The 17,131-nt window shown below is 37.3% G+C and overlaps 1 protein-coding gene across 1 annotated transcript in view; it reads right to left on the bottom strand.

Annotated features, from left to right (window-relative positions):
- Positions 1-4,481: 4,481 nt before the first annotated feature.
- The window catches only part of CLYBL (citramalyl-CoA lyase), a 601,457-nt gene continuing 588,807 nt past the window's right edge, over positions 4,482-17,131 (bottom strand). Inside the window, exon 8 of the mRNA XM_082244507.1 lies at positions 4,482-4,749. Coding sequence (XP_082100633.1) covers positions 4,654-4,749 — 96 coding nt within the window. The 3' untranslated portion in view covers positions 4,482-4,653. The remainder of the gene's footprint in view (positions 4,750-17,131) is intronic.

Here is a 17,131-nt window from a genome sequence, read left to right as displayed (position 1 = left end):
CGTGAGTGCACTTTCATGCTGTACAAATCTCTGTACAAAGTGATTCTACACAACACATACTACATACATTTCATACATGCATCTCTACCTAGACGGGAACCTATCCCTTCCACTCTTACAAATTCCAAGAGAATATTCTGTGCAGGTCTCTTTCTAGCCCATTATCTGCAAACACATCTTTAATCACAGGTTACCTATTTAATTTATTGTAAGATGTTTAGTTTGGACAGACGTAATTACAAACAGTACACCAAACTTACATTAATGAATATTAAATAACAAATGAATTTGTTACTAAAAATTACAATGTATTTTTTTTTTTTTTAATTATTAGATAAAATATTACACTATTTTTTGTATGCATTCAGTCTGTCAATGAGTTCTGACATTTACAGTGAATCTTATTTGGTGCTCTTATGGTAGCTACAATTTGATCTTACTATCATTAATTCTGTGAATTGTAAAATTGTATAGAAAATGTACACACTTTACAAGCAATCAAGGCAATAATCTCACTACATGTTAACAACACCAGTGTACATAAATACACATGTAGACACAAGACAACAAAAAATGGATAAAAAGCTGCAATGAAGGTATAAACTGTGTGTACAGCATCAATCTCCCCTCAAGGTGTTCTCTTTCATTAGGTACATTAGAATACAGTCTGCATTGTGTGAAATAGCAGGAGAGGGGTTCAGGAACTGTAATAATTACATCGCACTTTCCCCCCAAGTTCCTTGAAAAAGCTCACGGGGGGGTCTTTGGACTAGAATGACTTCAGTGCTCCACAACTGCAATTATAGACCCATTAGGTGCTCTTCACCACCATTAATATGCACAAAATCCCTGTGCTAATCTCATAATCTGTTTTGTTTCATCAATTGTCTCTTCAGAAATGCTGCTGAAAAAAGACAAAACCTGGAAAAGCTTCCTAATGTAAATTGTAAATAGAGGGGCGGAAGAATCCTAAAAAGAGTCCTTAGTCACCTATACAAAACAGTCCTCATTAGAGAAAGAGTACAAGGAACATTAGAATTCCCATAAACACTGCTGATCGAATAAACACATTGCTGAAGCTACTCCAGCACACAACTTTACTGCAGGATGTAATGTCCTACACAGATTGTGTCACACAAGATAAATTAAGACATTACTGGCAGCCCCCTGGCATTGCATTAGACAATACAACAAACTGCACCATATGGGTCCTATAGAGAATCATCAAAGAATACATATATGTAAAATCATCTCATAAACAGGCTTAGTTTAATTCTCCTGTGTACACACAGGATAAAGTGTTATGTACCTAGGATTTATTAAACCAATATACAAGATCAGCCTCACTGTGCCTCACTCCATCATGTCTCAGCTCATTTCCTAAGTAATTGTTTCTCATTAGAATGTTTAATAGTGTTAACCGTAATTTGGTCACCTGGGATTCAGTAACATGTTGTGCGCAAAAGTGATGATGGGCTATGTAGGCTTAAACTATGTAGTCAGCACATGGAAGATGACCTCATAGAGACAAGGCTGTGACTAGATAAATTGGTCAAAGACAGACAGACAGACAGACAGACAGACAGACAGACAGACAGACAGATAGATAGATAGATAGATAGATAGATCTCAGAAACTGATAATGGATGGATGGGTGGATGTAGGAGGTAGTTTGATAGAGACAATGCTGTGCAAATGGAATCTCTACATACTAAATACAAAGATAGATTATTGAATACTTAGAATCATGCAATTTTCTTTGAGATGACAGAGACAAATTTACAAAAACAGCAATTTCCATCTGATCCAGTGTTCACTACAAATACTCAGATTCAGGAGAACTAGGAATATAGACATTTTCCCAAACCTGAATGAAAGCAAGTTAAGCAAAAGCCCCTTTAGTAAATCACCCTCAGACCCGTCTATACTATGGTAAAAGCTATGTATACATGAATGCTCAGGGTTTAGAAGTACAGCTTTGTCCATTAACTGTTGATGAATGAGCTCTCTGTAATCAGTCGCTGAACGTCCCTCCTGTGTTCTCGGTCTAATCGGTGAAATATTTAATACACTGGTAATTGTCTCTTTCAGTGCGATGGAGGATCAGTGACAACTGCTTATATAAGACTTGGTGCCCCTATTCAGTCTGTGGGAAGAGAGGATTATTTGGGAAAAGTCAATTTAAGATTATTCCAAGCAGATTTCATATGTATTTATTCTCAGTCAAATCAGGAGTGTCCAGCGCTCAGGACTATAATCTGCTTGCAATCCTGTGTAATCGAGATGAGCATAGGCTGTACAAAGACTGCTCTTACAGAAGTAGAGAAAGGGAGGAATCCCACACACTACTGCTGAAGGAACTGTGCCATGCATATACTGACGACTTATTACATACCTATAAGGGAATCTGTCATACTTAGGTATGGAGGTGTTTATTAATCAGACATAGTTTGCAAAGATTGTCATATTATTGTTACAAAGGAATCTTGAATTACCATTGGCAGTTACTACTTTGAGCAGTCTCAGGATTTTTCTGTGCAGTTCACTGTGATCTGTAAAAGGACTGGTGTTTGACATAAAACCACCAATTTCCACCATTGATGACTCAACAAAGACAGCAAGCATTAAAAAAGTCAAAGCTATTTCTGAAATATCTCAGCTGTATGGGGTATGATAGATTTTCTGTAATAGGTAGGCAATATGTTACAGAAAAAAATAATACTGTCTATATTCGATATGGCTGGGCCCATACATATCATAGGGCATGTCACCATTGAATACTGCAAGTTTTGAAAACTGCTTGATTGAAGCAAGTATCTCATCAGTAAGCAATGCACACTGGTAGTCATAGGTTGATTGGCTGGAACAATTAGTACACTTTCCACTGTTGTTTTTTTTTTTTTTTTATTAGATCCAGAAATGTTATGAAAAGGTATATGTCATAAGGACAGTAAATGTGGGGGGACAAGTAAAGAAAAAATAGATGGTCATATCAGGAAATTTCAAAATGGATCTATAAAACAAAAATACACAGACTGGAAGGAACAATAATAGACTGGAAGGAACAATAATACAGTGAATAGAGGGGGAGAATGATCTCTTATGCTACATAACATTTTATTTGTGCAATAAATTATTGTAAATGTTTGTATAAATTTGTCCAGCAAGCCCATGCCTGATAAGATTTCCTTTTTACTCATCATAGAACTCTGTTTTATAAATATTATTTATCCATTCCAGTAAACTAGGAGTTTCAGGCTAAGCCAAACATTTATGGATATGTTTTATTATGTCATGAGAAGCTATGATAAATGATCTTCCTTATAATCGATGTGTAACTAAGTCCTGCCAATGCTACCTTGGCTGCTGTTAGATGGTGCTTTCCATACACACAAGCCTCTAGGGATAAATATGTACAGATCCAATGATGATTAAACCTGTCAGCTGAAGGTCTTCTCTAGCTAAAAACTTGCTGACAGTTTGAAAAGCTTAAACATGTCAACCTTGACCTGAAGTAATCTTTGATCTGGAGAGACCGGTCACTAATTAACAAGGCCCAACCAGCACTTATCTCACATTCACACCTTAGGGTGTCTCTCTCAATTTGTTGCAATAAAATAAATCTTGCATATATTACTCAATCTCTAAAAGGCACAAATGAGGTAATGCCATTGAAATTGTAAGGACACAGACCACTGATTTGTTGAAATAAATTTGGCCCAGATGTTACCAGCTCTTTTAAAATGTGTGGCTGGCCACGCTATTACCCCAGCTACTTACTGTATTTGGGGAAGGATTCCTTTGCTAGGAGCACCTATACAGGGGGGGGGGGGGCAAATGCTTCTCCGGAATGGTTACAAATGTGTTTTCTATTTACATGTTTAAATAAACAGAACAGCCTTCCTGTGGAGTGTGTGTAAGGACAGCAGCACTGCCTCTATGTAGGTCATAGAAAGGTTGGTGCATGGTTTAAAACTTTCCATTCTGTTAATTTCTTAAAGAACAGTCCATGGTGGCTGGGGGGTACAAAGGCTCATGATTTAATGAGGGACAGAAACAAAATCTCTGATTGTTGCTGTTTGAAACTTCATTCGAGTCCTTTGGCAACCACAAGTTGATCCTCTGCAGCTTCAATACCCTTTAGCCCTGAATATAAGAGTAGACACTGAATAGGGGACAATGGCTGGTTGTTATGTTTATTTACCCTTGCTACAAGCTAGGTTAACCTCTCCAAAACAGCTTTGCTAAGCCAGTTAACAACAAGAAGCATATGACCTGTAGCAGTATCTCCAATGTCATGTAAATCTGCCTGGAGAGCCTAGAAGCAGAAGCTTGTCCTGCTTTGTTACCCTTATAACTCTACAAGTTTATTGCAGTTCAGCCCTTGTCACACTCTCTTAAAGGCATTTTTACATGTTTATAAGGGGAAAACTAATGAATGGCAGTGCTAGGGAGGTGAAAGCAAGAAGAAAAAAAACGACTGGATTTGACATTTATTTTAATGAGAGCTATACATGTACAGAAAATAAATGCATAACTATTCTGTTATCAATAGACTGAATCGTCCCTGGTCACATTTCTCAAGTCTCCCTCCTGGCATGGAAGACAAGTGCTGTATGGAGAGGACTCCTGGCGAGAGCTTCATTTAACACATCATTCGTTCTTGATGGCTCTGGCAAGCGTAACGATGTTCTGTGCCTGCTTAAGCAAGGGCATGTCTATCATGCTCCCATGGAAAGTGAATGCACCCTGCAACACATCAAAAGAAGACATCCACAGATCAGGGCTTAATGTGTCTCTTTCTTTACACATAACAACAGCTTACAGGTGATCACAAAGTGCTTTGGGTTTTAAGCGCTCACTAGAGCCAGGCCTGCAGGAGAAGGACACTATACACAAGTGACATTCATAGGCTGCTGCTAAAATCGACATGGCGACAATTCTGTGAGCAGACCTAAAAAGGTAGAAAGCTATCTACAGACAGTGAGATAGTGGTCTGAATAAACATTTGATCATCCTAAGATGTGCATGTCTGGTTTTTATCTTCAGAAAATGAAACAATCATACACAATACACATGCAAACTTCTTTTTTCTAAAGCATAATTTCTACATTATCTGATACAATTATGTGCAAAGTATGAACTATAATTTAGGTGGCTAAAATGGTTACTGCTTATAGAATGATCTTTGATCTGACAGGTACTGTCTTATGTCTATGGTTAGCCTAGAGAAATAACACAAAGCACATTTTTAAAAACAATTTTAATGATTAGTTTTGTAGAAATATTTTATGGAAATAATGTAGACGCTCACCATAGTAACACAAACCTATGTATCTGTTTTCTCTTCATGACAACATATAAATTAGATACATACAGAAAAACTACAGAAAAAAAAATCTGCACCACTAACCATTTAATAGACAACATTAAAAAAATGATGAAAAATGGCTCTATTGTATAAACATATAAAATCCAAGAAACCAAATAAAAAAATGACAAAAGCACACAATAAACCCCTAAATGAATTATTCCACACACATTAAAACAATAAAAATATAAAAATCCCAATACAACAGAAGGCCAGTCAAAATACACCACATATTTTGCAGCTAATAGTGAACACCTCAAACTATCATAGACATAGATAGCTTTTCTACACTAGACTACATGAGAAAGTGTAGATCTTCAGCGTCAGGAGGAGAGATAGCGTGATCCTTGGATCAGTGAAAAATAAGTTGCTGCAACAGGACAAAGAGAGGGCTGGCCAAAGAACACTGTGTATTGTGAGTGAATAGCTTCTTTATGAAGCTGTGCCTTTGTGTTTCCATTTTTTACTTTTTTGGTTTCTTGGATTTTATACTATTAATACAATAGTGACATTTTTCATAGTTTTTTTTAATGTCTGCGGTCTGGTCATTGGTATGGATTTGTTTCAGTGACACTTGCTTTTTATATATATATATATATATATATATATATATATATATATATATATATATATATATATATATGTGTGTGTGTGTGTGTGTGTATGACAGTGTTTTTGTTTTGTAATATATATTATATATAATATATATACATATCTGTATGCTGCATGCTGGGTGGTGCATATCTGCATGCTGGGTAGTGCAGGCTCCAAGTAATAGAACATATTATTCGTTATTTAAAAGAAAAACAAATTGTTTTTACATTTTATGGCTATTTACTAGCTAGCAAAATGTGTGTGTTCATTTGTGTTACATTACTGTGTGGTGACATTCATTAAAGATTGTTTCGTTGTTAAGGATTACAGGTCAATTCTCCTAAAATACAGGACTTTTCACAACACATTGGTCTGAAAAGAACCTGTTAGAAATATATGGGCTGAGATACTAAAGGAGTTGAAAATCTTTAGACAATAAATTGTGTGAAAATTCATTTCAACGTTTACTTATTTCAGCTCCACATAATTTGAGAATTGAAGTGAATATTTGAGAAGAGCAACAATAAGCTAAAAGGGATTTAAAGGTGCCATTTTTAACCCCAAGGAAGTGAAAACCAAATTAATATTTACACAATTTATCCTAAGAAAATTCTCAACTTTAAAAAAATCAGCCAAAACATATGTTCTCTCATTGTTAAGCAGCTACCTGATGTAAAACATTAGCGACACTTGGCTCATAGTTACAAATATAAAAGCAAGGAAACAAAAGGTAACCTTAAGTGATACGTATAATATGCCATTTATTTTTTATTTTCAATTACTTTAATTTTAGATTTATTGAGTTATTATAATAAAAGGAATTGATAAATCACACCAAAAAGCAGCAACAATATACAAAAGTACAAAACGAAAAAGCTTTTGGGTAACAAATAATATTAATGTAGCTTTTTGTATTGTTATTTTGAAATTATAATAAAGAAATATTGAAATTAAATATTAATGTAGCTTTTCCCAATTGTAGGCCAGGCCCTAAAAACTGGAATTCATTTATATAGAAAATAATGTGTCATTTTGTATAAAGATTAAGATGTTAATGCGAAATGTATATATTTTTTTAAATATATCCAGTCTTGTCAGATACTATTATGGTTTTGCAGTTCTCCTGCAGATGACCAGTACTGTTTTCTCACTCAGGACAAGCTGTCTGTTTCTCTATATCATTCAGAAAATATGGAAATATGACTAAATCGCCATTGTCTGGGAATTTAAAAAGGTGCAAAAGTATAAGGGTCACCTTACGTGTTATTATTGGCTACACGATCAACTTTCAATTTACAAAAATCTAAGAAAATATAAGGACCTACCCAATCTATCCAAAAATCCTGTATCAAATCAGGCAGGTCCTTGCACAATGTAGTTGTTGGTAGAGCTTTAAGAGATTCTACAATTAGTCTGTAACGTGTGTTGATCTAAAATATTTGTAATGGCATTGTTTTAGGTTAATTACCGTATATATATATTCCAGATACATTGAAATTTAGATTTTTTAATATATCCAGTCTTGTCAGATAATATTGTTTTGCAGTTCTCCTGCAGATGACCAGTACTGTTTTCCCACTCAGGCCAAACAGTCTGTTTCTCTATATCATTCAGAAAATATAGAAATAGGACTAGATTGCCATTGTCTGGGAAAATAGTTTAGCTGCACTGAGTAAAAAGGTGCAACAGTAGAAGGGTCACCATATGTGTTATTTGGCTATACAAAAAACTTTCAATTTACAAAATCTATGAAATATAAAGACCCACCCAATCTGTCCAAAAAGTCTGTATACGGCAGGCCCTTGTACTATTTAGTTGTTGGCACAGCTAGAAGAGATCCTATAATTAGATTGTAACATGTGTGGTGATCTAAAATGTTTGCAAATGAATTGTTCTAGGTTAATTGTATATATTCCAGATACATTAAAATTGAGATTTTGGTTGTTATACGAGTTCCCCAAACAATTAATTTTCACATTTTTGAAGCAGTAAAGCCAAATGTGTGTACAAATATTCATGTTTATATTAAATCTGCAACATATTGAACAGATTTTTGAATTAAAAAGTTGTATATCTGGAGCATTTTCTTTACATTACAACCATTTTACATTTTAGTTACTGTTATCTATTTTTATTGGTGAATTAAATTATTTAGATGACATTTCTTGGTCTAATTTTAACAAGTTTGAAGAGATATTGTCATTGAAAATGTTTCAGTTAAAATGTCAACTGGAATAAAATACTAGCAGAGTTAAGGAAACCTTCAATATCTTGAACACTTGATATCTAATAACCTCTTTATATACTTCCTATTATGTTCTACGGTCTGCCAGTCAATATTTCTATTGATGTTCTTTGTGTATGAACATGCTCTATCTGCCATGTTCATTTTTGGATTTAGCTTTATTACTGAGAAATGTAGTTAAACACAGACAACCTGTTTGATTACAGGAGTAGATGAATTCCAGATTTGTTTTTAGGCCAAACTGGACAGCCTATTCACTTTGAACAAGGAATGTTCATTAAGCTTAGCAAAAAAGATGGAGCTCTGTTAACTCCAACCCTCCAATAAAATGCAAGAAAAAAAAATCCTGATTTTAAATTACTATTGCACATGATTGGGTATGCAAAGTGAACATTGCTTCACCTTACTTATCAAGCCTTCACTTTCCTAAGTGATCACTTCTTTAATACACCAGCCTCACTGTGTATTACTATTGCCATCAACTAATGTTAGATATTACTTTGAAGAAAGGTGACTAAAAGGTTTATTGTGTTTGCGTTCTCAAAGCTTTCCAAGGCCTTTACAGACAAGAATCAACAGCTTGTAGAAAAAGGGGAGATTGCAGCATTATTTCCGAACCTTGCAACTTCTCCCAGCAGCCTCATCCCTACAGATCTTAAATCTGTTTTTTCTTTATTATCCACACATGTCCAGTTGTGACCATACAAGCAAAGATAAAAGAAAAAAAATAGCCAGAAATGAGAAGAGTTGTGTGTTCCTACTGACCCCACTTACCCTGCTGCCATAGGCAATGACCCATAAGCTCTTGTTGAATTTTACTTTACATCAAGCGCAAGATAATACCATATATTCATACCAAGGATCGCTTAGTTAAGTGTTCACTTCACTTTGCTCTGTGCTGTGTAAGAAACAATAGTGCCGCACTCTCGTGCTCTCAAGTATTGAAAAGCAAGCTAAGAAAAACAGAGTGTGAGACGCTGACAAAGAACATACTAGGGGGTGATTTAGTAAGGTAAGGGACCTGAAGGGAAGATTCAAAAGTTACAAATACAAATATAGCGCTTTGATGGATGAACAACACTTTCTTTTAGAAGTATTGTCTTGCAAATATTATTCAATTTTATATCTATACTATAGATATAAAAAAGGAAAAAAACAAACAAAAAACAAAATAGAAAAAATAATTAAAAACAAAGTACAGCCTGCAAAAGAGCGAGTTCATACTTACCATGTTTTTAACTGTATTGCAGCAAAACATCTGATTAAGAATCTTCATAATCTGATAAACATTTGGGTGTCTGGGAAGCCTGGTCCCCTGCTGTGCTCAGTGGTTTGATCCGCCAGCCCTTATGTCACTACATAATGTCCAGCAGGAGGAACCATAGAGTAAAACGGGGGTCAAGGAATCCAACACTCCCAGAAATGTTGGATTCTGAAGATTCTTTAATACAGTGGAGATCAACGGCATTGGCAGTGGTAGGAGAAGTATGAATACTCTTCTTCTTTGCAGGTGGCATTTTGTTTTTCATTTTTTTTTCTACTGACAGTTGATTTAAAATAATAAAGTTACTAAATATAAAAGTGTGAATGTTATTACGTAGTCTGTTCTGTTAATAATAAAAAATTTAAATTATGTTACTAGTACTGTACAAAACATGGGAAAATATTCACAAAAGGAAGATATTTTTTAGTTTGTGTATTTTATATAACATGATTTTACAAAATAAACAAAAACAAAAAAATTTACATGAATGGTAAAAAAAAAAAAACTAAATGAAGGAAGGAGTTCATTACCACACATGCTGCTAAAATGAACATTTGTTATGATAGCTGCAATTTTTCATGTCACTTGATATCAAATCTATATTTTTGGTAAAAGTGATTGTAAACCTTTTTTTTTTCTTTTAATTAAAATAACAAACATGTTTTACTTACCAACTCTGTACAATAGTATTGCACAGAGTGCTCCCGAACCTGCTCTTCTGGATTTCCTTGCTGGCAATATTGGCTCCTCCTCTTCTCTGAGTGCCCCCATAGCAAGCTGCTTGCTATGAGGGCACTTGTGGGGGCTCGACACACACTTCCAAGTTTGGCCCTGACCCCTCTCCTCACAGGATTTAACTGACAGCAGCGGTAGCCAATGGCAACAGTGAAGCCTCGAAAATGCAGGAAGAGAAGAGAGCAGGTTTGTCGATGAGGTCAGTGCTGGATCAAGAGAGGTGCCGGGTAAGTATTTAGGGGTGGAGGGGCAGGGAGGGGGGAGTGACAGGCACATGAAGGTTTTTTTTACTTTAATACAGAGAACCACTTTAAGTTAATAGCTAAATGTATGTCAAGATTGAAAATTGCATATGGCCTAAAGATGGTGACAAACTACAATAATCAATATTTTCCAGATGACACTTTAAAAACCATTATGGCTCATCAATTTAGACTTAAATAAGAGCCCTAGAATTATTAATTTTACTATTTCTTTTATTATATTTACATTTTTAAAACACATTTTTCAATTTTTAAGCCCACTTTTCAATAGCATATATAAAGGAACAGGTACTCTTTATGGTGGCATCGGGGGTCTCTTGGACCTCTGATGTCTCCTTTGCACAGTGGCAGTAAAGGAATGCATCCTTCCATATGCTGCTTTTTGCAAAGGCCAGTTACAGATTGTAGTAGTTGCCATTTGTACTGCGTACATCCTGTACTTGATCACCTTTCCCCCCCTGATGCACTGGCCAGGACCTGAGAGCTCTGAACTTGGAAGTACTTAAAGCAGAGGGATTCCAGGTTCATTAATCACAGGTGAGACTGAGAAATTGATTTTTATTATCTTCTTTCTACTTTTCTGAATGCAGGCATGAGCAACCTCAAGCTTGTTTACATCCCAGTAATGTTTGAAGAATATAATAATTTAATTAACATAATTTGCATAGTTAGATGGCCAGTCTACTGAAGAAGTCCTACAGTTGCTGCCCAGTTTCTGACTATGTCTAACTGACTTTTCATATGTAGCTGTATGAGCTAGAGAATATGGCCCATGTATTCCTCCTCTGACTCATTCAGCCACATGAATTCTAAATAACTGACCAATTTACAGTTTATTAAAAGAATACTGGTAGCATATAACCATACAAGTTATAGTGAGAAGGGACTAAAGAAAGCCCTCCAACCAATTCAGTGTGTAGCCGAGCAGTGTTCTTAAAACAGAAGGTATTTACATGTCTCATTCCATCAGTCAGATGCACATCCAGAACCACTGATGTATATCGCTAATACTGTATAGCCTAGTATTAAAGAGCCATTTAATCCTGCATATAGCCATTTTCAGCTTTTTGAACATCATCAGTACAGCATATAGAAACCTTGGGTTCTATGGAGTATGCCTTGGGACCCAAAAATAGTAAAAAAAACATTGATGCCAGTGAGGATGCCACCTAAGCACTGATACCAGTACGATGCCCCAAAGAACAGCTAAAAGTGGCAAGAATAGGATATAAAAGCAGCTTGGAGCAATCTATATTTTTATAATCCCCCCTTCCCTGCACGTTGTGCAGCTTTCTTCCTTTATTTTTATGCTAACCTGAGGTTTTCTACCTTAAAGACTGAAAAAAAAGGGTCACATGACCATTTTTTGTGTTTTTTTCCCTTGCATTGCACTAGACTGTGGAAGGATTTGGGTGGAGCCAACACATCACTGCAGTAGTGCCCACTCAAAAGTGGATGACACAGCTTTGCCTAAATGTAAATATTAAAAGACAGAATAACTAGATGCCTTGTGCTGCACGTGTTTGCAGTCCAGATCACACTGCACAACATACAGTAAGATAATAGTTTGAGTTCCCCTTCCATACTGCTCTTGTATATATGGATAACTCAGCACACATTAACACCTAATACAGAGAACACAAGTCAGTTCTACTCACTGAAAAACAACACTGTATTTACAAAGAAAGCAACAAAGCAATTTACAGTACAGTTAGCTTCAGTTCCCAAGCCCTAGGATTCAGTGTGCACAGTGAGTAGGCTCTGTAGTAACTCTTTCTTGTCTAGATGAAACTGGCTCTATGGAAGTGGTGTGCACCACATGGGACAGAGCAGCAGTGACTTGCACCCCCTGAAACCCAGAGGGCATATCTAAGACAATCAGTTGGTCTTGTGGGAAACTTGGGGACAGGAAGTGTGCCTGCTACAATCCATTTCAAGGGATATTCAGATGCACACGGTGAGGAGGGGATAAAATTCAAGAGCAGCATCATTTTCCACCAAGCACCAGAGGCAGAAGGAGATAGGACAGAAACGTGTGAGGCTGGAATTCTGTTTAAAGGCGAGACTGTAGTTAAAAAACACTGCCTTTAAATTCCTATACAGAGTTATTTTTGAAAAGTACAATGCATCTAATTTACACAAGGCATATGCACATTAAACTTAAGAACATTTTTGACAGTATCTTTTCAAGATGGATAAATATTAAGAGTTTAGACAATAGTTGTGTCAATGGGTCTGTGGTAGTGAGCCCTTGTAGATCTCCAGCTCAGTATCCTCCAGGGCATGGAGTCTAAGCTCCAGCCTGCTTCTTCACCAGGGCCCCTGATGGTGGGGATGGATTTGCAGCAAGCTGGAACCAGGTCGCGGCCTCCAGGCTGAAGATGTGGAGACCGCTGGCGTGTGCAGAGTAAGTAGCAGACTAAAGGATATCCAAGAGACAAGCTGAGGTCAGGACAGGCAGCAAACGAACACAGACGGGAAAAACGAAGCCAGGGTTGGTACACAGTAAATCAGATCTATTAGCCTAGGGGTATACGGATGGGAGCTAGAGAACAAAGTTTCTCAAGCAAGGATTAGTGCACTAAGCATGTGTATATATAGGGAAGCAAACAGGGAGGTGACCCAGGAAGTAATAGAAAGGAAAAGGATATAACCCACAGCGGAGCAGGCGACCCCCATAGTAAAACAGAGAAGCCAAACACCACATGTGAAAAGAAGCAAGATTGATGCACTGCAGCAAGGAGGTAAGAGTATACAAACAAAACTACAGGCTAACTTGTGACAAGTTGTTTACCATAACACTTGAAAAAGATGTTCATAACCAAAATTAAAAATATAATGAAAACAATGAAATTAGCAAAGGTGCTGACGACAAACTCTGGAATATGTTTTTTAAAAACCATTAATTAGTTGGCATTTTTTTAATGCTGTTACAGCGTTCTAACAACTATCCATCTTGATTCAGAGAGACCATATGAGATCGAATATTCATGCCCTTAAAGTTCCTTGTAACCAGCATTGAGCCTGGTGATCAGGTTTTAGGATGAAGATGTGGGGGAGCATATGTTTCCTTGCGATAACCGTCTTTGATCTGTCTTTTTCCTTTTTTCTCTCCTCTAATGCAGCAAGCCAGTTAGTGAACAGGCTTTAAGCAATCTAAAATCTTCTTAATTGTGCTTGTCAAAGTAGAAGGTATACCACGTATCCATTATTACAAGGAACTCATTTTATTCATTTTCAAAGTGGATTCTCTGCTAAATATATCTAAACGCAGCTTGTCAGTCGGGTGATAGAAAAATTAAACAAAATGTGTTCACGCGATCTACAATGATTCTATGTGTATTGCAATTCAGTTTTCAAGTTAAAAACATTTTTTAGAAAAAGAATGGAATTGCAAATCTAGCAAGTTGTTGTCGAGGACAACCACTAAATTCAAGCTGGCTCAAGAACAGGGCTTTCACAATACAGAAGACATCATGTGTGATATGTACTGTAAATCTCTCACACTGAGTGCTTTGCCTAACTGTATCTACAGCTAGAAACTCCATAGACAGAGAACAGGATATACCCAAACGTGATGAGAATAATATGAAAGTATATAACTTGAATCTAATGAAAAAGTTATAGAAGGCTTAAACACAATAACAATCTAATACAAAGCAAAGCAAGTAAAGTAAAAGGAAAGTTGGGGGGTCTGTACACCATAGGGTCTGGAGGTTTTGTGCCCATTAACATACAATAATTCTAAAGAAAATATGGTGGAATTAAAAGTGACTGAAAAGATTAATAAATAAGGCTAAAAACGATTTCTGTTTCTCCATGGCCATGTGATTATATAAACAGACTTCCTTATTACACTGGAAATAGCTAATCTTAAATTGTATACCTCCGACTAGTGGGCACCAACATATATAGATTGAAAGTTTTATATATACAAATCATCAAGTACACATCTTTAACCTTTTTAGGAGTTTTTTTTACATGTTCTTATAAGTTCAATTTTCTGTGAAATCATTTGCAGCTTTAAAAGTGTTTTTCATTGCAGTGGCATACAGTATATGTGTATATGTGCAAACAAAATCCTGTGAAGATTCAATAGAGTGTTCTATACCTGCTTATGCCAAAAAAATACATAGCTCCCAACTGTCCCTGATTTAGAGGGACTGTTCCTGACTTGGAACTACATCCCTCTTTCCTCCTCATTTGTCCCTCATTTTGGTCTGATCAATAAAGTTGTATATAAAATGCACTTTTTATCTTTCAAAAAGTGTTTCCTAGTGCTAAACCTTTTATCAAATTTCTAAATTGCTGCATTTGTAAATGTCAAAAGCCAGTATAAAGGGACAGCAGTGGTAAAAAAACAAAAAAACAAAACAGTTGTGGGTTTAACTAATCTTTTTTTTTTGTAGAAATCTCCTTTAAGAGGGCATGGCTGGGGGTGTGTCCTTTGCCTACATACTTTAGCTAATAGGTGCCCCTTGTTCCCATCTCAAAAAAGTTGTGAGGTATGCATATATGTCATGGAAATAGATGTCACTGATTTGCTATACGGACTGAAAAACTCTGCTCTGACTTGAATGCCCTTGCAAAATGTAAAAAAAAACAAAAAAATCACAGAATCAGGTAGTGATTTAAAGTAACTATTGGTAAAATCCTTGCAAAACAAAGCACCTTTTTTGCTTAAACAAGTTTAGCTTCAGATATAAAATGTGCAAATCAAACCCTATAATAAAACTAGATGTAGCAAGGTTTCCAGGCCTGTGGCCTGATGTGGGTCTGCCATCAGTACCGGTACTCTCTCCAGCCCATGTGAGCTGCGACCCTTGGTGTGACAACTAAAGCAGTGACAACTCTGGCATCTTTGTTTGTGATTTTTATTTGATTTAAAGGGGATGGGAGAAGGGAATGAGTGGGATACTCCTTGAGGCTTGAACGAATTACATATGGGACTTTACTCCTGAGAAATGCCCGTTGGCGCTTCCTTGAAGCCAGCCGGAGCCAGCCAACGCACACTAACACTGTATATAGCCTGTAGAACACAAAAGTGCCGAATCCTCGACTATGAGTCCAAAAGATCCAGAACTGAGAATTGTAGAACTCCTGACACTGTTATGCTGCGGAAGTCACTGAATACTGTCCCCAGCTTTGACTAGCTTGAGGTAGAATGAAGTAGAACTCTGTATAGCTGTACTTGCAACTGACACACTCTGCACAATTCAGGGCCCAACCGCAGGTGCCCCCTTTCACTTGAACTCTTCAGGGTCCACTGACTATGTACCCCCTCTGTAACTTCAGGGTCCTCAACCTAGGTACCCCCTTTCCAACTAGCTGGCACTGGATCCCAGAACCTCTTCCGGAGTGGTCCCCTCTAACTTCAGGCAGACCCCCAGGGGCAATCCTCAGTACTCACGATCTGTGTAGGCTTTCCTGGGACTGGACCCCTCTCTCTCCGCAGGCTCTCTCGGCACACCGGATCCGCTCAGCTCACTCAGCACGCTCTGGACACTTAGGCGACACCCTGAGACATCCACCTTCCTCAGACATGAGGAGAGACAGCCACACTCTCCTTCCTGGGACTCTGCTCCGGCCAAAGACACCCTGTCATGCACTTCCCCCAAACTTATACCCATACCCACTCCCAGAATCCTTTGCAGTCTAATCTGCCTTCTGGGGTAGTTACAAGCTGGGATGTGTCCCCTGATTGGGCTTCCCACACTGCCCTATGAGAAGCCTCTTACAGGAGCCAGTGGGGATACTTCTCACTTCAGCAGGCACATCTGGAAGCCCTGACAGCCTACCTAACAAATCACAGCCCTGCTGTTAAGCAGACAAGGCCCACTATATCTTTACCTAGCACCTACATGTAGGGTGCAACATAGAAATAAGGACAAGTGTATTCAGTTTGGTAATGCAGGTAATTCATGACTTTAGCCCAGTACACACTATAAAAAAATCTGACGAACAAACGGTTTTCCTCGATGTTTCAAATCAGGTCGAAATTGAAGAAGGTACTAATTGTATGAAAAATCTTGAACAACAAAAGTTTTTTTTTTTTTTGTTTGGCTATTGGTGTTTAATGTTTTTTATCATACGCAGTCTTTTGTATCCAATTTTACTCGTACAAAAACCATATGAAAACAGTACACATTAAACAAAAATTTTGGAGTTTGTCCCTTCGGAAATGTTAATTTGGAAAGTCTGAATCAGATGTTGAAAGTCGTGTACACATTATACAAAAATCGAACAATGCTGCCTTGTATGTCATTTTTCTTCCAAATTTACCATAGTGTGTACTCCACTTAATGACCACCCACTGCAGTTTTACTGCGGCAGGTCGGCACTGTTCCGCGAAACAACATACCTGTACGTGGCTTTGCAGGACTGCTGGCGGGGGCACGCACGCGCCCATTTGCCACAGGGGAAGCCGATCATCGATTGCTCCCTGTGGAGACAGAATGGCGGTCTGCCGTTGTAAACACGACAGACCGCTGTTCTGTCAGTGATTGACACATGGGGTCCGGTGTTCCTCTTAATTAGGAACACAGGTCTCTGTCTTCATGCAGAAAGCCCATGTACCAATGCAAAAAAAATTTTTTTAAATTCCATACGGCTGGAAGAAAAATGAATTTTTGTAAAATCTTACCGTAAAATCCTTTTCT

Source organism: Pelophylax lessonae (assembly GCF_965119305.1).
Source record: "Pelophylax lessonae genome assembly, chromosome: 2".
NCBI classification, from domain to species: domain Eukaryota; kingdom Metazoa; phylum Chordata; class Amphibia; order Anura; family Ranidae; genus Pelophylax; species Pelophylax lessonae.
The sequence above is the reverse complement of the archived record's forward strand: the minus strand, read 5'-3'. Positions and strand labels throughout refer to the sequence as shown.